Source organism: Chamaea fasciata, unplaced genomic scaffold, assembly GCF_029207755.1.
Source record: "Chamaea fasciata isolate MVZ Bird 193981 ecotype frontalis unplaced genomic scaffold, bChaFas1.0.hap1 SCAF_7, whole genome shotgun sequence".
In the NCBI taxonomy this organism is placed as follows: Eukaryota; Metazoa; Chordata; class Aves; order Passeriformes; family Sylviidae; genus Chamaea; species Chamaea fasciata.
The window spans coordinates 7,179,953-7,203,163 of NW_027094092.1; the positions used below are offsets into that span (position 1 = coordinate 7,179,953).

Below are 23,211 nucleotides of genomic sequence, written 5' to 3' on the forward strand. Positions count from 1 at the left end.
TAGTTATTCCAGTGTTCTGGTGCTGGTTTTATTTTTTCCTGCCCTTGTTTAATGTCTCAAAGTGTATGCAAAGGATTTAAGATGAAAAATTCAATAAAATGGAAATACCGTTTATCTGTGATGATACAGATAAATGTGTGCTCTGTTGGAGGGACTGTTGCCAGATTTTGAGAAAGGAAAACAGGTAAAGATTCAGCTGTGGCTGAAGTTCCTTTTTCCCAGTTCCTCATCTAAGTGAATTAATACGGAAATTTTTTTCCTATCATATTAACTGAGGGGATTCTCATTTAATAAGCTGAATCCAGTAATCCATCAGCATTTTACTCTTACGTTGCTTTGCTTTTATTTATGGCTTAAACAGAGGCAAAATCTTTGACACAGAAGGTCATATGCTGAGCTGACTGATAACCAACACACCAAGAGAATCTGACATAAGTTCTGAGTGATTTAGCGTTTGCTTTAGGTTTAGTAAGTAAATTGGCCGTTTAGGTGGGGTAACAGAAATAAATCTAAGAATCCTTTTAAAATATAACTGGGAGTTTTACAGGTATTTCATATTGTCCTCAAGTCAGCACTGAACTTTTTTTCTAGATAGCATGGATCTAAGTATTAGTAAAATACTTTGTGAGTCCTCATTTCTATTGCTGATCAATGTTTTCCTGGGTTGTGAATGTTCAAATCTATATTCAAGTACCTCTGGAGGAACGTGCCACTTTCCACTCCTGGTTTTTCCTTTGTGTGTTCTAAAACTCTTCAATGTGTTCATTAATCTATTAATTCATACCACGAGGTAATCTGGGGAGATCTTGGAGCCCCTTCCAGTACATAAAAGGCCCCCCAGAAAGCTGGAGAGAGACCTTGGCCAAGGGCCTGGAGTGCCAAGGCAAAGGGGAATGGGTTTTCAGTCATAGAAGGTGGGTTTAAATGGGATATGGGGAAGAAATGATTTAATCAGAGCAGGGTCAGGCCTCGACACAGGTTTCCCAGAGCAGCTCTGGCTGCCCCATCCCTGAAGTGTTCAAGGCCAGGTTGGATGGCTGGGCTAGTGGAAGGTGTCCCTGCCCATGGCAGGTACGAGATGGTCCTGAAGTTGCCTTCCAACCCTAGCCATCCCAGGATGCTAGCGCAGCGGCTGAGGGAGGCTGGCACTCGCGCTCCGGGACGCCTTCCCGGCCGGCGGGAGCGGGGAGCGCGCAGCTACCGCCCCGCCCGCCCTGCGGCCCCTCCGCGGCTCCCGGCCCCGCCCCGGGGGCGGCACCGCCGGGAGAGGCAGCCCCGGCCGCGGCAGCGTCGCATCCCCGCTCCCCGCGCACGGCAGGATTTGCCCGGGGAAGGTGAGCGGGACAAGCCCGGAGCAGCGGGGACAGCGCCGGCAGCCCGGCCAGGCCGAGCGGTGGCCGCGGGGGGAGCGCGCAGGTCCCCGCTGTGGCGGAGAGAAGGGGGCAGAAAGCGGGGGGCAAGGCGGCTTTTCCCGGGAGCTGCGAGGAGCGGGGCGCAGCGTTCGGGTGGAATTGCGCGCTCGGCCCGCGGCAGGTGCGCTCTGTCCGCTGCCGTGCCCTGAGTCACGGCGGCCGCACCGCAGTGCGCCGCGCTGCGCGGGCCGGGCGCGGGGCCGAGCGACGGAGCGGGCGGTGGAAGGTGGCCAGGAGGCACCGGCACCGCGGGACACGGGGAACCGCAGGGATGCGCCTTGTGGTCCCCTTCCCCCTGCCCGTCCTCCTTTGCCCCCACGCTGTCATTTGCAGTGACAGCAGCAGCGGGTCTTGTCCGCCTGGCTTCTCCCAGATGGGACTGCAGAGAAATTCTGTTTCACAACCGGGCACTGAGCCTTCCGTGCTGTAGCAGTTGCTTTTTCTTGTCATTGAGACGGGTCGGATGCTTGACTTATAAGACTAATTTAGAAAATTCAGTTTAGGAGATGTTTTCTCCTTTAATTTCTTTTAAGCCAGCTTGTGAATTGGTGTTTGTATATACAGTAATTGTTTTCCAATTTCTGAATTTCCTGATGTCTCACACAGAAACAGTTACTCATTTCCCCAAAAATAGATGCATTGAATTACTACTGTTTTGCTGGCTCTGATGATTTTTATTCATCTGCCTTACATTTATGCTGGTCATGACTTGGTGTTGCTAAAAGGCAAAGCTGTTTCTGTCAGCTGACATATGGGTGACTGAGGACTGCTGGGAGATGGAGAGATTCCCAGGGTGGTTCTGTTTGCTGTCCAGAAGGGCTCTTGCTGTAACCACCAGATTTAACAGAGCTCCTGTAGAGCCACATCACTGTGGGACGAGCCTCTGGCCTGGAAAGGCTTCTCACAAAGTTGTTTATGCCAGAAAATAAGCTCATCTTGCACATTATGGTTTTGTTTTTCATAGTTTTCCCTGTGCTCAGCAGTAAGTCATACAGAGAGGAGAAAAAAGAGAGCTGTTTTTTTTTTTTAATCGTTGGATGGGGTTTCTTAAGGTTCTTTTGGATAGCTTTGGGATTTTTGTTTAATGAGGTTTGGGGTTTTTTATCAGTAGAAAAATTAACTAGACTGAAGGCTGAGAAGCATTTAAATACTTTTTTGCAGTGAACCCATCTTTACAAGTCCACAGTCACTGCCCTGGGAGGAAAAAGCTCCATGCTAACATGGTTAAGGTCTGCCATGCTAAAATCTTATAGCTGCAGGCAGAATTAAGGGCAGTGACTGTTTCACTACAGTTTTATCAGATGTAAAACTTTTTATCTGAATACCTTTAATATTTTGGAACTTTGAATGCCACTTGGGCTTTAAAGACAAACATACTTCGTGTCCTCCTAGCACAAGTATGGTCTCTCTCTCCCTGCTGTGTCTGCTTGGTGCCTCCTTGGAATATCCTACTCTGCAATAGCAGAGGTTTTGTAGTAGGAGCTGTGATTGTAGTTCAGAATCTGTGTGCAGAAACCTGTCTGAGAACTCCTGCTTTGGATCTGCCTATGTTTAAAAATTCCTGACTTTTCCATCTCAGTGCTGCCTATGGATTGCAGCAGCCATGGAGACCTAAGCCACTGCTGCAGGCACTTGGTGAGTTATTGCCTGTGTCAGCCCCTCAGTGAGAGGGACAGATTTTGGGAGAGGAGAGGCAAAAGCTCCTGTAGACCAGCCAAACCTCTTGCAACCCCATGAGAGAGGAGAAAGGAGAGCAGTCTGGCTCCAGGGTTACTGGGGAGTTGCTGAATGCGAAAAAGCATTTGAGACATTTCTTTTTGTTAGGTGCATTTGTAGCTATGAGAAATAGGGAGGCCTGTTGAATGGTGTAATCAGAGAGGAGAGAGGAGACCCATGTGAGCCTGTCAGGGCTCAAATATCAGTTCTGAGAATAAAAATCTCAGAATAAAAATCCTCCCTTGGAAAGTGCAGTTATTCTTCTTTCTTGTGTTTCCCTGTTTTTCCTGGCCGGTGCTTTCAGCTTTATACTGAAACAAGTCTTGAAACCTCGGTTCATCGTCAGGCACTTTGCTTTTAAATAGAATAAATTTGTAATACCTCTCTATGCCCTCAAATTAGGGAAGAAGCATGAGCAAGATGAACTGCATCCTGCTGACCACCTGCATTGTTCTGGTTGCTTTTTGTGGCTCTGGTGAGTAGAAGAGAGGGACTTCGTGGTTTTAAGTTATGACAGAGGCTGAGAAAATCATGGGGGAAAATACCAGAGGGAGGAAAACCAGTTAGAAAAGCCTGGATTGTTTAATACCACTTTGAGGAATGTTAGTAACCATCGAAGCAGGGCTCAGTTTCTGTTCTGATTGTCTTGGGTCAGGAGAGAGAATCAAGGGTGGGATGTGCTGTTGCTTACCACAACAGAAAACTGGTATTTTGCTGCTGGAAAATGGGATTCCTCCTGTGTGAACTGGAAACAAGTGTGTAGTATGAGAGGGAAAGGAGATGGAATTAAAAAAATGGATAGAATAAAACTCAGCTGCAAGTATCTGTCATTGCCTGGGAAAGGCAGTCTTCAAGAGCAGATAAAAGGAGCAAACATTTAATACCTTGTTTTGCAGGCAGATAATGGTAAGTGTTTTTAAAAGTGACATAAATACATGCTTCAAGATGTGCCTATCAAAACTGCCAGCCTCAACTGGTGCACTGACATAAGCTTGTCAATTTTAACTGAAGTCTTGAGTTTAACAATTTTAGCTGAAGTCTTGAGCTTAGTAACCAGGCGTATGTTTCATGACAAGTAGATAAGTGATTCTTCTTTTTTTTTCTTCTTTTCCTTTTTAATGCTGCTGCTGCTGTCTCAGTAGTTTATTAGTCAGTGAAGATAAACCCTTGTTGTCTTAGGTTACGCCTTAAGATGTTACCACTGTGACAACAGCCCTACCCTGTGCAGGACCAACAGCACCTGCTTGATGAATGAAGACACTTGCTTGCAGTTGAAATTTGGTACGTACAGTGTCCCACAGACCTAAAATAAACCCACTTGGATCAGCTTTCATTGCCTGGACACCTCTAATCTGGCCCTAGCATGCATTTCTCAGCCTCACTCAAAAGGAGCTTGCAAATACTCTTGAAGGTCATGCTTAAATCCAAGCAGTAACATAACAATTTAGATAGGTGAGTTGTAGCTGTACAAGCATGAACACAGATAGCTGTATATTCAGATTTTAAAAATAAGGAAACAAACAAACAAAAACCCACACAAGGGGGCTGGAAAAAAAATAAAGACAGCATTGAATTTAAAATACAATTCGTTACTCTTTGAAAACAGATAAAGCATGCGTAGCTCACAAAATAAAGCTGCAGATGAATGGCTCAGTCATTTATGAATTGAAACTATTAAAATAAATTCTCTTTTCCTGAGGGTGAAGTGATCTGTGTCTCAGGAAGGACATCTTTAACTAGATCAGTTTGTTCAGAGTCTGGCCTTGAATGTCTCCAGGGATGGGACATCCACCACCCTTCTGGAGAATCTGTGCCAGTGTTTTACCACCCTTATCTACTCTTCCGGCTCTGTCTTCTGCACGTTCTTCACTGAGAGCTTTGCCAAGTGCTGGCCCAGGCTGCTCAGGGCAGTGCTGGAGTCCCCATCCCTGGAGGGATTTAAAGGCCACGTGGATGTGGCGCCTGGGGATATGGGTGAGTGGAGGGCTTGGCAGTGCTGGGTTAAGGATTGGACTTGATGATCTCAGAGGTCTTGTTCAGCCTAAATGATTCTGTGAATGCAGGCTGAGCTGGCTGGTGATGGCAGGTATCACTCAAGCTCCACCCTGTATTTCCCAGTGGGTGAATCAGATACACACTGCTAAATTCCTAGTGAAAGCAAATTTGGAAACTTCTAAACACTTAAAAAAGCAAGGACATGGCCGGGGCAAAAGCAAAACTATAGGGCTGATGCTGGGGGCACAAATGCCCCATGAACTACAGGACACAAGACTTTACAAAAAGTGTCCCTTCTTGGGAGGGTGAGAGGCCAAGCCCAGTGATCCATCCCTGAAATTTCATGGCAAATTCTTATTCCCAGTTTGCTACGAAATTGTGGGTATATTTTATATCTTATTAGCCACTGCTGTGCAGGGTGCTGTGGGTGTGACTGTGGTCAGACCTTCCACTCTGTACAGAATATTTCTTGGTAGGAGGTTTGTGCTTGGTTTGTGCAACGCATTTCTGGGTGTGGGGTAGAAGAACCAGACCCTGCTGCTTCTGCCTCCCTCCACTGGCCCTGGTGCCATGGCAACACAGACCACAAGGCCTCCATCCAAATTCTGTGTTTGCACCATGGGCACTGTCACAGATTGAGCTTTGCCTTCTCCTCACTGTTTTATTCTCTAACAGTGGCAGTCTAAGCACTGCTTCTCTCTCCATAACAAAAATGGTGTTACTGTCAATACTCTCTTAATCTGTTTAAATTTTTTTGTTTCATAGGTAAATTGAGAACTTTCTCCTGCTGGAAGTCATCCCAGTGCAGTGTGAATGAAATTGCTGATTCCTTCCTGTTGGATAATTTTGATTTCTTTTGTTGCCAACATGACCTGTGCAATGAGAGTGCAATTACTGGGGTTAACAAAGCAGCTTTCAGTATTGCTTCTGTAATGACCATGTTATGGATGCTCCTGTAATAATCCTGATTCGTAAGTTGTCCTTTCAAGGTGAAGTTACACAAAACCATTAACTCTTTTCTATATTGCATATTTTCAGCTCCTGTCCATAGGCAGAAACATTCCCTTGTAATTTTGTTTCTCAAGGTTCTGTCTGTTAAATCACTGTCTCCACTCATGGGAAGGAGATGTGTGTTGTTACCAGTTATTGGGTGTTTTGGTCTGTCCCCCTGTTAATGGGGAAGATGAGCTCTTGTGAAATCATGGTGTGGAGAACCTGGGCAAACTCCAGTGGTTGATGTGAAGGAGAAGGAACACCATGGCTTTTCTCCTGGAAACTGTCGGTTTTTTTCCTGCCCTGTAAACTGTCATTATTTTTGACTGGCATTTCTGTGGGTTTTGATTTGTTTTGCTTTGGATCCTCCTTGTCACAAACCAAGCAGTGGATTTGACCTCAACACAAGACGTGTTGGATCATAAGTGTACCTTGCTGCAGTCTTTGTGATGAATATGGAAATATTCAGTTTCAAGTCATGAAAACACTTTGTTCCCATAACTGTACCTTTTCCTTCCCTACAAGCCAATGATATAACCTTGTCAAGTGCTGTTATTTTGGGAGAGAGCATCAATGTTTCTTAAACCAAAACCAAAATACTGCTATAAGTGAGAAACACTTCTCTTTTTCTTTTTTTTTTTTTTTTAATATATATATTTCTGCAAGCATGTAGACAACATGTGATAGCTTCTTTTTTGATTTTCCTCATACATTATCCATGCTTAAGGTTTTAAGTGAGCATGTGCTTTGCACTGAGTATTTACTGGTATACTGAAAATCAATTATAAAATGCTAAGGAGTTGAAATGGCACATGGAGGTTACTTGCCCACCTAGTTAGCTTTTGGGTTTTGTTGAAAACAGTGACGTGTAAACTTAACCCTTCAAGCTTGCACCTAAGAGTATTAAAATCTTGCAGAACTTTCTTTCCTTAAATGCCAATGCACAGTATAGGTGTGTATTTATATAGCATGAATAAAACCGGCTCCATCTGTAGGTTTGAGAGGTCAAACACTGAAATACTTACATTGCTCTGCTCCGTGGTGGAGACAGACCTTGGGACGTCTCCAGTACCTGGGGACCCTCTCAGTCAGGTGGGATGCCAGATCCTCCTTTTTCTTCTTCTGGGGCTGCTGGCATATCCCTGCCAGAGTTGTGTCCATTGCCAATGGGACATCCTCTTCCTGAGGACCCTCGCTTGTGCTCTTGACACCAGTGACACCAGTGACATCAGTTCACCAGTGACACCAGTTCACCAGTCACAACAAGGGTGTTGTTCCAAATCCCCGATGTATTCCACAATGTACCTTTTGGTTGAGCTTACTGTAGCTGTGAAAGTGTCCTGGGATCTCTCCCATCACTCGAAATACGGAAGTCGTCCTGTCTTTGATTAATAAAAATGTCAAAAAAAGAACAACTTGGAGTATGTGGTGATTTTTTGGTATTTACAGCTGGATAGAACTCCAGTTGTTTCCGTGGGAGGTGCATCCATGCTTCCCATCAAGAGACTCAGCAAGTTCCAAGCACACTTCTCTCTTTCCTTCTTTTTATTTCCCACCTGATTAAAAACAGACACTGGAAGACAGCAATTTCTGCACGATGACTTTTTCCATTGCTGCAGCACCATTTGTCAAACTCAGGCTCATTTCAGGTGGAAAAGTATTAAAGCACTGACTCAATATAAATTGGGGGAAGGTTTGTAGCAGAGAGGTATCTTTTGTTGGACAAGGCAATAGCTTCCTTGTGCTTAAATCATCCTGATGGCAGCATTTTTTCTCTATTGTATTGTCAATCTCTCTTTTTTGATAGTGGTACTTCTAAACTTATTTCACTGCTGTGAGGCCTGCATATATAAAATATTCTCTTTTTTTGATAAGTGCAAAAAGAAGCTCTGTATTTTGTATGTCTAATCTTCAAGTAATCATTTTTACGATTTCTTTTTCGATAGCCTTGAACACTTTGTCTAAATTATCATACTTTTTTGTTTCTCTTCTAGAAGCAGCCTAAGCAAGGAGGCCTTGTGTTTTAAATGCGTTACATTATTCTTGTACAGATCAACCAGAACATGGTTTAATTCCTGTAAGGCGTGCATTTTCTGAGTCTGGCTGTGCTGACTGCTGAGCCCTCTCCTGCAGTTTGTTGAACAGCGACTGCTCCTTGAACTTTAGCATTTCTCCCCCTGCTGCTGCTCTGTTGAGCCCAGATTTGCTGGCCAGTCCACAAAGAGAATCATTAAAACCAAGAGAGACATTAAAACTTCAGTTCAAATATTAAAATATTAAAACTTGTTCAACTCTGAGACCACCAGGACTCCCAAGTCCTCTGCAAAGCTGTTTTCCCCCTGGTCAGCCCCCAGGCTGTGCTGGTGCCTGGGGTGATTCCCAGCCTTTGGCGTGGGTGTCACAAAGTGGTGCCTGAAACCCAGGCACTCCTAACTTTGGGCCTCCCTCAGTGGAAATATCAGCCAGATATTTTTTGTGGTTTGGCTGTGTCCTCCAAGACCCAGCATAATGAAGGCTGAACTCCGGGTGAGTGGCTGTGCCACTGTGCAGAGGTGTCTGCTGTCCCCTGCAGTGAGTGCTGGGTAACTTGTCCCCGTTTGTGGAGTTGCTTTTGTTTTATTTTGTAATTATCTGAGTGGCTTGCTCTGGTCTGAATCAGTGGCATGACTCAAACCTCATCCTTTGAGTGTGCTTTTTATGCCACTACACATCATTTATGTACTAAGGGTCATCTGGTCATCCAAGAATATTCTTCCCTACATCTACTTCTCAGTTGCTCTCATAACCACCAGTCTTTTTTTGGGGGGGGACACACAGGTTATATAGGAACAAGAAGAAGAAGGTAACAAATGAACAAATGGAAGCTTCAGCAACAGCAGGAATTAATTCTTGTGACCTGCTTTTACCATTAATTCCTCCTCCAAGTCCTCGTGTTGGTGGCCAGGTGTCCTTTGACTTTAACTTGGCCATGGACATAAATTGGAAGCCTCCTGGTACTAGTAGGACTGTGGGGCTGATACACCTGGTTGAGAAGAATTTGGCTTTATCCTGTTGGAAATCCTTCTCTAGTTTTACCATCCCTCATCAAAGATGAGGTGGGATGTCTCCGTGTTATTTCAGGATGCAGGAAGTTGTGAAAAGAAGCAGATGCACGGGGAAAAGCGGACAGGCAGAGCAAGCAATTTCCTCCCACTGCTTTTTGGTGTGAGAGGAATGAGGAGGCTGACCAGTGAGCACCTTTACTTTGTCAAAAGGAGTTGCAAAGACAGCAGAATTGTCCCAGCAGAGAGCTGCACAGTAAGGAACTCACTGTTGCACTAACTGGGGCATCTGGATAATTATATAAGTATTAAATTCATTTAACAACAGCGGTGTTCCTCCAGCTGGAAGAGAGTTTAATGTGTCTGAATGTCCGTGTGTCTCCAAGGGCTTGCATCTCACTGGTAAATACAGGCAGTCCTAAGCTGGCATCACAGCAGAGGAGTTTGGCTATGCCTAAACATCCAAGAAAGCATTGTCTGTGAGATCCCCACATTTATTGAGGCAGAAATAAACACATTGCACTTTCTGACTCCACACAAGGTGAATATTGCACTAGCAGCACAGTGCCAATACCATTCTGCATTTTAGAGAGGGAGAAGGGAGCAACTGATTTGCCACACAAAAGAAGTGCATTGCCATCTCCACTCCTGTCTTTCCAAGAATAATTTATACATTGGAATAAAATGAAGACCTGCAGATGATATTATTTTTATGGGTATGACAATTTACAGCATAGGGGAAACTGTCCCAGAGCCCAGGAAAGGGCAAATTAAAAATACTTTTGGTTTCTTCCTCCTAAGTGGAATGAATTAAAAAAAAAAGGGTTTGGAGCAAAGCTCCCCTCCTGAATAACGGAATCTCTGCATGTGATCCAGTGTTGGCTCTATTTAAGGGATAAGCAGTCTTGAATTGATTTAGATGCTTTTGAACCCAAACGTCAGCCCCTTGTGAGTCCAGCAGTAGGAGCTTGCTGCAGCCAGAGTCAGTGAATAGCTGAACTTAAGATGACTAAGTTGTGAAGAGGAATAAACTAGGACCCTTTTTATGCTGTGTTTAACAAGAAGTCTGTGTCTTGGTTCATTTTTGCCCTCTAATGAGAGGGCTGCTGCAACACTTCACCATTCCTCACTGCACAGGGTAGGTGTGATGCTTGATACAGCTCAAACCAGCCCCTTACAGCGTTTTGGTAAACGGATGAGAGTGAAGCTCTCTGCACCCCTGTTTTCTCCTCTCTTACAGGTATTCAGAGATGTTGCTGTGGGGGCAGGAGTGGAGAAAAGCTATGGAGACACTGCAGGATGGGGATAAAATCACAAAGGTTACAGGTTGAGAGGATGGATGTTGTGGTCAGGTTCACTATGGAATTTTTTAAAGAGACTGCTGTAAACCACAGAAACCTTATTCTCCAGAGGATTCTCAAAGAAGCACTCTGCGCCACATGCAAGCCCACAGTTCTGGAGTCCATTCCAAGCACAGACTCCTTTTTCCAGAGATGCTAAAGTCTTCTAGAGAACTTCAGGCATTCATTATCATCAGCTGTCACGTTCCCAAGTGGTCAGGGCTTGGGTGAGAACATGCACAGTGTCATCATTTAGCTCGCATCTGAAATGAACGATGGTAGGAGTGTTGCACCAGGAAAAGATTAAAGTGAATAAAATGAGAGCCACATCTTGAAATCGAATGACTTTTAATGCCTGATGGGTTTTTTCTTTTCTGCTCCCAGTCATGGTAATGCTGTAGGATCCTGTGAACTGAGGTTTATTCTCTGTTCTGTGGGATGAAGTGATGCTTGTCTGGGGAGTCTGTAGCCCAGAACCCAGTGCCAGTTATCACTAGAAAGCTGCAGTATGCGCACCGATAAAAGGGCTGCCTAAAACATTACAAAATGCAAAATAAAAAATCTCCTGCTGTCAGATAGGAGGCGCAGCTTCCTTTTGTACCTGCGTGTTTTACCCTATAGCAAGCTGGAGGTGGTTTTCTTTTTTTCCGTTTAGAGAAAGGATTTTCAATCCATTCCTCCCCCTGAAAGTGAGATCAATACAACTATTGCTATGAAAATTCCTTTTCCTAACAACACAGCAGCCAGCTTTTCTACTATGAAAGTGTTTTAACTTTATTTATAAACATCTCTCAATTGCATTATGCCCTACAATGTACGGAGGTGGTGGGATTTCACTGGAGACTCTGGCATTGCTCACGTGCAAAACAAACTGAAGGGCAGTCTAACCCGGAATGAAGGCCTTTGCCTCGGGGTAAATACCTTTAAACTGAGGGAAGGTGAGTTTAGGGTAGATATTAGGAAGAAATTCTCTCCTGTGAGGGTGGCGGTGAGGCGCTGGCACAGGCGAGCAGTTAAGAAACACGCGGTAATTTGTAGGGCGACGTACGCCTGGCTTGCAGCTCCCTGCTTCCTCACAGAAAAATGGGGAAAAAGTTCGCGAATACCAGGAGAGCGATAGGGCAGAGCGCCCTGTGGGCGGCGGGCGGTCCTCCGCGCCGGCAGGGGGCGCCGCGGCGGGGGGGCGGGGCCGCGGGCGGCGGGCGCGGCCGGGGCTGCGGGGCCGCAGAGGCGGCGGCGACGGGGCCGCGTCGGGGCTGAGGGCGCTCGGCGGGCTCGGGGGCCGCGGCCGCCCCTCCGCCGCCCCTCCGGTGAGTGCGGGCATCGCGGCCACGTACAAACCCCTGCCCTCCGCCGGCAGCCCCGCCCGGTGCGAGCCCGCCCCGCCGAGCCCCTAAGGGGGGGGGGTCGTGCGCTCCCATTGCCAGGCGCCGATGGAGCCGGGCAGGAGGGCTTGGGAATGTGGGAAAAGGGTGGAGGTGACTCATTGGAGTGCCCTCCGCCCCACATGCAGCTGCGCTGCTCTGGTGGGCTGTTTCTGCACTGGGTCGCTCTTACAAAATAGTGCTTCCCTTGTATTGTTTATAATATGTTTATTATGGAAAGTAAGTAACAATACATGTTGATATTTAAATGTGGTCAGTGTAACTAAGAGGTCGCGTTTATAACAGGTGCAAGTAATAGCCGTATGAATGTCTCAATATGTTTTTACAGGGTGTGTGTGGTTTAGTTAACATTGCTTCAGTTTGTGCTCTGTGTTGTATGTTCATGCGGGTTTTGGCCAAGGTTTTGTCCAGGAGCTTTTAATTCGTTTATGGCACAGATCTTTTGAAAGCAAATTAATTTTTTCAGCAGAAGAGCCAGCCTCTTGGTGGGTAAAAGCAAAAGTGTGCAGGTACTAGGAGAGAGTAGTTAAATGAAAATGGTTTTCTTTCAGCGGGTGTGTTTCCAACACCGAATTGTTTTGAGGAATGGGTTTAGAATAATAAGGCTTAGCTGGGTTGTTTCACAGTTTGTTTTTCTGCTGTAGGCCCGTGGCAGAGAGGAGGGAGGGGACTGCCATCACCTTCCTCGGTAGTGAGAGCTGGAATGAGCTGCTGCCCAGATCTGTCATGTGCCCCTTGTGCTGGGCCCTGTGGTCTCTGACTCAGGGGACTGAGGAGCCTGCAGAGTGCCCAGATGAATAATACATGATTAGTTTTTTTTTTAGCTGGATTTGGCGGTTCCTGGTAGGGGATGAGTTAGGAAGGCAAAGCTGCCGCTGGGGCTTTTCTTTTTGGTAACATCCTGTTGTGATCAGAGCTGAAACCACAGGTGTACTTGGAGCATTAGGAGAAAGTTGTTTTATAAAATGAAGCGGCATCTGTTGTGTCTCATGGAAGTTGTGGAAGATAAAGAGTTGAGGGATTGCTGCTTTAACTAAAGATTGTGGCTTTAACTTGCTGTCTGTACCCCAGAAAAAAACCCCAAAACCCGTCCTTGGTTGATTTCATGCCGGTAGGAAAAGCCTGATCAGTTTTGTTTCCCAGCTTGATTCGGAAAACTTGTCAGTGTTTAGTGTCACTGATGTAAATAAAAAAAAAAAACAAAAAACAAACACCAGGAAGGAGGAGATGAGGTATTCAGGTAGGAATGCTGGCAGGTGAGACCAGCAAAATGATTCTGTCAGTCAGAGCTGGAAATGAGCTGAAACATTTACAAGTGCATCCCCATGTTCCATCTAGTGAGTCATTCTGGCCTCTTTGTACCTGGATAACCCTTTTGTGTGTCTTCGAGTGAGCTTTTCCCTGGGAACAGGTTTGATGTTACCGCTCTGCAGGAGTTATGAGAGAAGGATTTTACTTACGGATTCTGCAGTTCCCATCCCCACACCCATGGCTCGTTTGCTGATTTTAATGTTAGTAAAGATCCTCAGGAGGATCCAGTCTGGTCATGCAGGTGATGTGCAGGGCCATAGGTTGCAGCCTGTGATTCCTGGGCTGAGCTTTGAAGTGATGAACTGCTGTAAAAGCAGCCTCTGCTATCAGGCTGCATTCTTTCCATGATAAGCTGTGTGCTAATGCTTACTATGAACTGCTTTCCAAATTCAGGCCTGCTCTGTGGATGTGTAGGTCAGAGCTCTGTAACACAGGATGGGAAGGACATGTGGTTTTCCTCTGGGTGTTGCTAGTTGGGAGTGACAATTGCTGAGCAGGTGCAGTGCTGGTTGTACTTCTCAGATATGAGCAGCAGTCACAGCAATTCAAGCAGTTTGATGTCATTTAATGGTTTTAGCCTTAATGTGTGGTTTTTTTAGAAACCTGCGTTGATGTAATCCCTGTTTTCCTACCGTGACAGGCAGCGTGTAGGGTCAGGTTAAATATTAGCAAACTGTATGTGGTTTGTATCTTCTATTTATATGTTGGAGAGGCAGCTGTGCTGAATAATACTCTGTGGCATTTGCTCTTTAAAGACTTCTCTGGATTATTTTTGGAAGTATTGGCATTTTGGAAACATTGGCAGTTTTTAGGAGAGGCACGTTATGCGTATTTTGTACGTAATGAGAAGTGTTATTTCTCAACAGCTGGTGGTGTAGTGGAGATCAGACGTGCTGTCAGAACTGAACAAATCACTCTCAAACATTTTCCAACAACATACATGGAAGTATGAATTAATTACAGTTATCTGAGTCCCTGATACTTACTGTGGTATTACTTCATTTATGTTTCCTTAGCCATCGTGGAATTATGTGGAAATGGGGTAGTGCAGATGATTCTCCTTCCAAAACAGCAGTAAGTACTGAATTACTATTAATATCTTTTTAAGACTCTGGCACAGAGAATCTTTCATTTTTCATACACCAACCATATGTATTTTCTTTTTTATAAAACAGTTGTTTGACTAGTTTTATCATGACAGTTTTAGGGCTGTAAAAGTCAGGTTGTGTCCTTGTTTCTTATATCCTTGATGTTTAATCTCTCATGCCTGCCACAGCTGCTGTGCTTGTCCTCACTCTGCTTATCCTGCCTTAAGGAAACATCTGTAGGAGTTACATAAGCTCCATTCCCAGGGTATCTTTGGGTAGAGTAGGTTCAATATCAATATTTTATGGGTATTTATTTTATTTAGCTGCACTGCTGGCTGTCACGACAGAAATCCAGTGGATGAGGAAGTTCAGGTGTTCATACCTAGAATGGTTTTGGTGTATTTCAAGCCAATATTGCGCAAGCAGTTCACGAGGTTTAGAATTCCATGTGGCTTGGTAAAAGCAGCCTGCTATAAGGACATCTAATCCATGGAAGTTTTAGTATTGCATCTGCTGACTGTTGTAAGAAACTGAGACACCAAGTGCAGGCATTTGAGGAGCAGTGCTGTGTGCCCCATTTGGCTGTTTGAATGCCCCCTGGATCTCCCCAGGCTGAGTGTTCCCCCTGGATCCCCCCAGGCTGAATATTCCCCTGAATCTCCGCAGGCTGCAGGCTCCAGGGACGTGGGAAGCACGGCGGTGACGGATCTGACAGAGCAGCTGATGAGCACTGAGCAGCTGCTGGCACAGCTAAAGGAACTTGTCAGGGAGAAGGATGCTGAGCTCCAGAGCAAAGACCTTCAGTTAAAGGTACTGTGTGTGTGTGTTCCTGTCAAAACCATTGTTTAAAATCTCCCTTCAGTCCTTTTGGTCATGTTTTACATGTTTTCTAGTCTGTTACAGCAGCTCTAGCAGGGTCACAAGGAGCTATTCTGGGCTCTGGACATTGCTGCTTGTTCCCAGCACGTGTTCTCTTCCAGGATTGGACTGGAAGGAATTTGTATCTAATATCCTGAAGGCTTTTTTGGGGCTTGTTACTCTATTTTAGAAAATCATAAGGTTGATCTCTTCCTAAGGTTGATTTCTTTCTGCCCTTTTTATCTGTGGGTGCGAGGAGCCAAATGTTAAAATACTGCATGTTTTAAAACTCGCTGTATGTTGAGTTCTCTTTAAACAAAATGAAATAAGCTTTTACACTATCATGAAGGTGTCTGTCTTTTTGTATTTTTTAATGAAAAAATAATTAATTCCTCTTGTTAAAGAAATCAAGCCTAGAATTTGTATTGCTATTAAAAAAAGAGGGAAATTTATACCGTAAGGTTTTGAATTCTGTACGGTAATAATCACCGTGTGCAGAAAGCTTAAATAAGAGAAAATTTAAATAATGAAAATGAAACATTGTAATGTCTCTTCAGGGGAGATCTTTTTTGTTAATCACTTCAGATTTCTTCCTCTCTCTATTTTTCTTTTAATGGAAGAATTGAGCAGGCAGTTGTCCATGTAGCTAATTTAGTCTGTCATGACTTTGATGTTTGTAGGAGGAGAGGGAATCTGCTGATGCCAAACTTTCCAAGCTGAAGCTGCAGAACAAAGCCAAGGTTGCATCATTAACCTCTCAGCTGGAAGAACTTAAGAAGCAGTTACCAGTGGCAGGAGGCTTAGAGGCCAAAGCAGAACCAAAGAAGGTAAGGTGTTCTCACATTTGAAAGCAGATACAATTTCTGGGGTGCTGTAGGCTGTTTTCCATGCTGGACTCAATGGGGAAATTAAAATTTTGAGCTGAGTCAGGTTAGGATCAGGGTAAACTGAGTAGGTGTTGTCAGTTCATCTGTGTTTCTATTTAATTCTTTGATTTTTCAATAGAAATTCAGAAAATTGCACATTCCCTTCAAATTGTTTTAGTAAAAATTTCTCATTTCTTTATCCTATTAGCAGCTCAAAGTTTTGACACATGTGAATCAGGCAGATAAAGTTTGGAGAAGAAATGAAAACAAAACCTGTCTAGTTCCTTAGGAAATGTAAAACTGTCCTTATGAGCACAATGTAAATTAGGTGTTGGAAATTGACAGGTGTTTTACTGTTAACAAGAGAGTCTCAGATCTGTTTGTAGTAACACAGTTGTGCAAGTAGACTTGTATTTCTTCAGAGTAGGACTTCACACAGATTCTAAAACAACTTTGGTGGGGATTTAGTTTTTCAGGGGGATTTGTATTTTAAAGCTGTGCTGGAAGGGAACAGTAACAATCAGTTTGTTGCAGTCCCCAGTTTTCCTCCAAAATGTGCAGTAACTATTTATTCTTCTGATCTTTTTTTTTTGGGTAACAAAACATGCTTAGCAATTGCACTTGATTTCTTGTAATGGCAGATAATGTCTATAAAACAGCAATTACAACTGTGGAAATTGTGATTAAAAACATGCTTAGGAATGGTTGAATTCACATTTTTTTCCCCCAAGCGTCCTGTTTACCCTCTGATATATATGGGCTACACTTGCCAGATTACTTGAGTTACAGTTGCCAGAGGAAGTGAATCTCTTTGTTGCACATTCCAGTCCACTTTTTAGCAGTAATTATCATGAATAATTTAAATACAAAGACTTTTATAAGCCTAATACAAATTCTGTGCCAACTTCTACATGGAATATGAAATATATAGGAGGACTGAAACACAGTCTATGAGTAAATTCTGCTTTTTTCACCAATATTATCAGAGTAAGGAGAGGTACAGAATCCAGGAGCTACCTGTTCATGGAATGCAAACCTCCCCGTTTTTGCAGGCATCAAAAGATGGAGACCAGGAAAATGCTGCAGCAAATCGAGGGAAAATATTAGTGCTGAGAAGGAGAATCGAAGAGCTGGAATCCCAGATCACACAAAAAAATGAAGAGTTACAGAAAAAGGTGGTGTTTTATATGACGTGACTTTTCCCCTTTGTGGTGTAGGAATATGTTTGAATATATTTATTTAAATATATATTCAATTCTGTGCTGCTGGACAGTCATTCTGGGACTTTTGTGTTGAGGAATTGTTACGTTACAGCCTCAGCAAGGGCATTTTGGGGGTTCTGTCATTGTGCCCTCAAGTGAACAGGGAGTCCTGCATGAATGGAGTAGGATACACAAAGATGAGCTCTGTGGGTCAATGTTGTATTTAAATCTTACATTTTGAACAAAAATGCTTGGTTTGCTTCTATTTTCCTCATTGAAAAAATAGGTCATAACAGGAATAAATGTAGGCAAGGGCTGATTCCGTGTTGTGGTGTTTTGTGTCCGTAACTTCCCTGGGGATAGTGGCAGGAATGGGAATGCTGCAGAGTTTGAGAGAGAAAGGTCCAGTAAATAATGATTACACTTCAGACAGATCCACTTATACATCTGGTGGCAATTTTTGGAGTACTCTAACACAGGTAGTAAGGCAGTGATGCCTGCCATTCTTCTGTGCTGGAGATGGAAGCACAGGCCACAGGCAATTCTGCCTTTGCACCCTCAGGATGCTGAGCTGGAGGCGCAGCGCAGCCGTGGGGCTGACATGGATGCCATGCTGGCAGAGAAGGAGAAGAGGCTGGCTGAAAGGGATGCTTACATCAGGGATTTGCAGGTGGCCTGTGGATCCAGTGATGCTGCCCATGAAATATTCCTGCCCAATGAAGAATTGAAGGTATGTTAGCAGCTAGGTTAAAAAAATCTCTTAGAGTTTTCAAGGAACCAACAAATTCCCTCTCTGAAACACGGTTAATTCATGTGAATAAACATTCTTTACTGACTACCTTCATTTATATATATAAATATACTTACTTATTTTGTCCTTACCAGGGAAAGGCTTCATGATTGCTGTATCATTTTTCTGCTAATTGTCTTTTGGTTTGCATTGTAAAGAACCAGCTGGCAGCTACAGAGTCATCACTGCAAAGCATGGAGATTCTGGTGCAGAACCTTACCAAGAAGGTGGGAGACAGTGAAGAGAAGTGCAGCTTGTTCCAGGAGCAGATCGAGAGTCTGAAAAATATTCAAAACAAGGAAAGAGAGCATTTCCAAGGAAAAGAAGCTACATACATGGAAAATGTAAGTTAATTCAGGATTCCAAAAGTTATATCCAGCTCTTAGGAAAATGGTAAGAGAGTTACGAACCACATTGGAAGCAGAATACAGGTGTTTGAGGAGCAGACTGCCATTTGGGCTTAGTTGATAGAAACTAAGGAATGAACATAAGTGACTAATTAGCATATTTAATGTTACTGGAAGCTAAATTCAGACTTAATTTGGAATCCAGTATCTTGCTGTACCTTTAGTTAGACAGTTCAGTGTGGTTTTACTGTAGTTTGTGGGCTGGTTTCATATTTATTTTCTTTGTGGTTTTAGGTACGTTTGTTTCAAAAGATTATCCAGGAAAAGGAAAAGGAGCTGGAAGCACAGAGAGAAAAGCATGAGCAGGAGCTTTTTAGATTAGCTGCTAAATCTGATGCAAGTGCTGACCTAGAACAGGTACGTTGCTCTGGAAACTCACCAGCTTGAATTGGGAGTCATGTAATTACTGAACTCTGCGACACAGTTCAAGTGTCTGGTTGGGAGAATAAAAATAAGTCTTTTATAGATTGCTTGATTATTTAACTTTTTATTTTTGGTAGCTACTAAAGGCTTTGAAACAGAAGCTCCATGAAAAGGAAGAAGTCATGCTGGGAAGGACACAGGTGATTGATGTCTTGCAAAAAGAGCTGGATGCCAAGGACCAGCAATTGAAAGTAAGAAATGCCATAAGTAGGAGTACAGGTAAAATGCCTGACAGTGGTAGGAAGAATACTTTGTATTAAAATTATAAATGTTTTTGTGGTTTTTGGTTTTTTTTTTAAACAGGAGATTAATGAAAACCTGAAACGTCTTCTGTCTGAAAAAGAAAACCTCCAGTCTAAACTGGATGCTGAGAAACATGTAATGAGAGCCCAATTAAAAGACATGATGGAGAAACATGAGCTTGAAATGACAAAAGTTAAGGCGAAATACAATGCTGAACTGCATGAAATTCAAGAGAAACATGAAACTGAGCTGCAGGAGAAAGACCAGGCCCTGGTTCAGCTTCAGAAACAAGTGGCAGAGTTGAGTGTTGGTGGACAGAGTGTATCCAAAGAAGCCAGAGATCTGGAATCTATAACCAAAGAGAAGATGGAAGATTTGGAAGGTATCCTATTTAAGCAGTTGTTACTGACAATATTAAAAGTTACTTTGCCCCAGACTTTTATGTGTTTTGAGCCAGTCCAATACCTACTGCAATTAGAACTACATGAAATTAGATGGAATAGTATTGCCACAGTAATTATAGTGATCAAGGACTATAATAATGAGGGTTAGAGGATTACCAAGATAATCACATGAACTATAAATTTCTCACTGTTTCTAATACTTATGTTTTTCTGTAAATGCTGTTGTCTTGTGTAACTTCCAGTTGCTAAAGGAATTACACACAAGTTCTGTATTAATAATCTCTCTACAGTTTTAAATAATTCCTGCTTCTTGTTTCTTAGTCCAAGTGAAATTGAAAACAGAAGAGGCCAGCAAATCTGAAGCCAAGTTTTTGAAAATGAAGGCTTGGTCTAAATCAAGAATCAAACAGCTGGAGGATGAACTGAAAAATGTACGTGTAGCTTTGTATTTAAGGCTCTGTGTCTTTCTTCAAGTACTGTGCTTGGAGATTTGATTGGGAAAAAGTGAACTGTGGGGTAAATGGAATATTAAGATAGTTTACTTCATGAACTAAGTGTGAAAATGGAATGGATGTAAAGTGTCGATACAAGATGTAGTTTAAATAAAAAATAGCACAAATTGTGTTATCAGGAGTAAATCTGTTAGAGATGAGCTGCTGTATTGCACTTTAAATATTAGAAAAACAGCTATTCTAGATACTACTAAAGAATAAGAAAAAAAGGACTTTGCTGTGTTTGAAACCCCCATAACTGTGTTTTCTTTCAGTTTTCCTCAAAGAAAAATGATGTCTCTGCCTTAAGCAGTCGTGTGTCAGAATTAGAAGTTGAAAATGAAGAACTACAGTCAAAACTGCAGTCATTGCATGAAATCAGAACTCAAAATGGTAAAAGAAAGTCTTGTGCAGATGATCCAAAGTAAAGAGACAAAAGTAAATTATTTGTGTCCTCATGAGCCAAATTTATTATGTTTTTGTAGAAGAACTGCTGAAAAAGCTGGAGCTCTATGAAGAGCAGCAGAGGAAGCTGCAGGCTGATCTTGACCAAGTTACAAAGAGAGCAGCTTCACAGGTTGACTTGAAAATTGATTTGCATGAGTTATTGACTAATGGTGCTAATTAGACTTCGAAAAGTGTGTCATCTGGATTTTGTAGCTGAGAGTTAATTTATTGATGGATGGAATTGTCAGTGGCTGTTCAGTTGGAGTACAAGATGACAGGTTTTGTATTACTCAAAAAGATTGACTTCTACCTACTTTGCACACATTTTAAATCACATTTTTCCAAGCAGATCGCTATTTGTTTAGTTATAGTTAACATGAGTCATCAAAGTGTGGCTGTTATTTTGTAGACAAAATATTTTTGATATTTTATGAAGTCGTGGGACTTGTTTTTCACATAATCTACAACATCTGCAGTCTACACTTAACAATTTCATAGATTTTTATTTATGTAAAATGGTGAATTATGATGGTTTGCCAACTTAGAGTGTATTTACATTTGCAGAGGGGTGTGGTAAATTTATTTTAACGCAGAATTTCTCTTGTTAGGCCAGTGAATCAGGTAGTGTGGATGAATTGCAGAGTCAGCTCTTGGAATGGCAGGAAAATGTCCCGGAGTCAGAGGAGTCCCGGGATCAAGTCCGAGAAGAGAAATCTGCCATGGCCTTGAGAATGGCTCAGATTGAGGAGGAGAGAGAAGGTGAATTATTTTATTTCCAGTGCAACAATCCTGTTTTTATAGATCTGTGTGTGTCTGTTGTGCTTCAGACTGAGTTGATAGCACACCACTGTGACTCATTTCTGTAGTCATGAAGTATGTACAGTTAGTGAAATTGCTGAAATTTGCAGTTTCTGCTTTTTCCTATTCCCTCAAGTTTGTTTTTTCATACATTCACCTTGTTTTATATAATTTTTAGTAGATGTGCTGTTCTGTTTGCCATTGGAGCTGCTCTGTAAGACTGCTTGAAAGGCTTATTATCTGCATATGATAAAAATGACTAAAAATCATGTTTTATCGATGATAAATAGTTCCTCATTGAAATATTTAAGCTGCCTGCCTAGAAAACTGGTGAAAGTGAGGGGGACTGTAGCATTGGTTTGAATTAGAGGAATCAAGATGGTACTTAAGCAAAATGTACCTGACATGGAGTTTCTCTTCAGGAAATTTCTCGTGAATTCTGTGTAGGGTATTTAGTGATCTATTGGTAGGTGCCACTTGTATAGGCCAGCTGAATAATGCTCACTGGCAGTGGCTTGGAATTGGTTAAAAAATATCAGATTACCTACAGAAAATAGCATTTCAAGTAATAATCTGTTTTAGAGCTTGCTGAATTATTAATTAATCAGCTGATGAGAAACTGAAGTGACTTCTATTAAAACTTAGAAAAGTCTGGTTAAATTTTAGATAGCTTTCATTGCTCTTTCCATGACTATTTTTGTCCTCTTAGTTAACTGCGTGGGGAATAATGGCAAATTTTAATGCACAGGACCTACCATTATAATTAATCCAGTTAGTTAATTTGAGCCTTCTCTTTTCAATCTGTGACTAAATTATTTTTCACTTCCATCATCGATTTGAAATCTCAGGGTGTAAGCACAGAAATCTTTTAAGGATCACGTCTCTTCTTTTTTGAAGGATTTATGCCTCGGTATTGAAAGGGAATAATACCCCTCCATTAAATCTACCTGTTAGCTCATCTGTGCTGGCCACAGAGCCACATGCAATATTAATAACACTTGTAAAATTTCCTCTGCCTCAGTCCAGGTTTAATTTTGCATTTTTTTTTTCCCCTTGGGAATAGCATGACCTTTCTGTTTCTTTTTTTCCTGCCGTTCCACCTGGTGAGCCCTGAGCGTCCCTTCCCCCTCCACTCCTACCCTCCACTGTGATTTGGGCAGCCAGGGAGAACAGTTTCCCATCAGTTTTGTGCATGCAGGTTCCTGCAGCAATGGCCGCTTGCAATGTACTGTTGCTGATTTCTCCTGCTCTTGCTTCTTGTGGAGAAAATCGCCAACAGTGCCTTGCAAGGTCTGCCATTGGTGGTTTGTGGTTTTTAGCAATACATGTAACAACTGCTGGATTTTAACTTGAGTTTCTCCTGCCTTGCAATACCTGTTTCCTCTTTTATGTTAATAAAATCATCTTCATTTTTTTCACTGTAGTAACAGCTGACTCCATATTTATGTTGTGTCTGGAGACAAAATTCTTGGCTTGCCACAAGTGGTTATGATTAAATAAGGGTCAAATTCATTCTTAGTACTACCTGAAATTCAGTAGTATTTTTAAAAAAATAATATTCCATTCCATAAATTGCTGAACTTTGCAAGCATTAATATTAGCTACCAATATTTTAAGCCATATTTAAGTAATATGTAGCATCAATAGTGACTCGAGGAAGTAGAGACTCATCATAGTTTGTTGATATGCAGTGCATGTCTGAAAAAAGATGTTCTGGGAAGTTTTTCAGGTTTTTATGTTAGATAATTGCAAATGAAAAGCTTCCTAAGCTGCTGTAAAACATTAGAAAATATATTTACTTACTAATTGTTATTAAAGCAATGCTCAATTTAACTGGAAGTATTCTAACACTTGTCTGAGTGTGCTAAATCATTCTAAAGCTCCAATTTCTGTATTTCCGTTATTCTTGTGACAATGGTAATTTCATTGCTTTTTCATTATCAGATACTTAGGAGCCTTAATATATTGGGTTCCTACATTACAGTGTAAGAGCAGGGTTTA

General features: G+C 42.6%; 2 protein-coding genes across 7 annotated transcripts in view; both read left to right on the top strand.

Annotated features, from left to right (window-relative positions):
• Positions 1-1,247: 1,247 nt before the first annotated feature.
• LOC136292127 (CD59 glycoprotein-like) lies at positions 1,248-7,520 on the top strand. The gene is made up of 4 exons (XM_066187417.1): positions 1,248-1,334; positions 3,531-3,603; positions 4,308-4,409; positions 5,889-7,520. Exons 2-4 carry the CDS (start codon positions 3,540-3,542, stop codon positions 6,080-6,082), a joined length of 360 nt encoding a protein of 119 aa, XP_066043514.1. The 5' UTR covers positions 1,248-1,334; positions 3,531-3,539; the 3' UTR covers positions 6,083-7,520.
• Positions 7,521-11,719: 4,199 nt separating this feature from the next.
• Positions 11,720-23,211, top strand: part of LOC136292128 (golgin subfamily B member 1-like) — a 34,426-nt gene continuing 22,934 nt past the window's right edge. For all 6 annotated transcript variants that reach the window (XM_066187418.1, XM_066187422.1, XM_066187421.1 and 3 more), the window contains exons 1-14: positions 11,720-11,807; positions 14,210-14,267; positions 14,948-15,091; positions 15,820-15,966; positions 17,058-17,180; positions 17,770-17,937; positions 18,156-18,341; positions 18,639-18,761; positions 18,905-19,018; positions 19,131-19,452; positions 19,796-19,905; positions 20,241-20,358; positions 20,451-20,542; positions 21,021-21,171. In XM_066187418.1, coding sequence (XP_066043515.1) covers positions 14,223-14,267; positions 14,948-15,091; positions 15,820-15,966; positions 17,058-17,180; positions 17,770-17,937; positions 18,156-18,341; positions 18,639-18,761; positions 18,905-19,018; positions 19,131-19,452; positions 19,796-19,905; positions 20,241-20,358; positions 20,451-20,542; positions 21,021-21,171 — 1,843 coding nt within the window. In that variant the 5' untranslated portion in view covers positions 11,720-11,807; positions 14,210-14,222. The remainder of the gene's footprint in view (positions 11,808-14,209; positions 14,268-14,947; positions 15,092-15,819; positions 15,967-17,057; positions 17,181-17,769; positions 17,938-18,155; positions 18,342-18,638; positions 18,762-18,904; positions 19,019-19,130; positions 19,453-19,795; positions 19,906-20,240; positions 20,359-20,450; positions 20,543-21,020; positions 21,172-23,211) is intronic.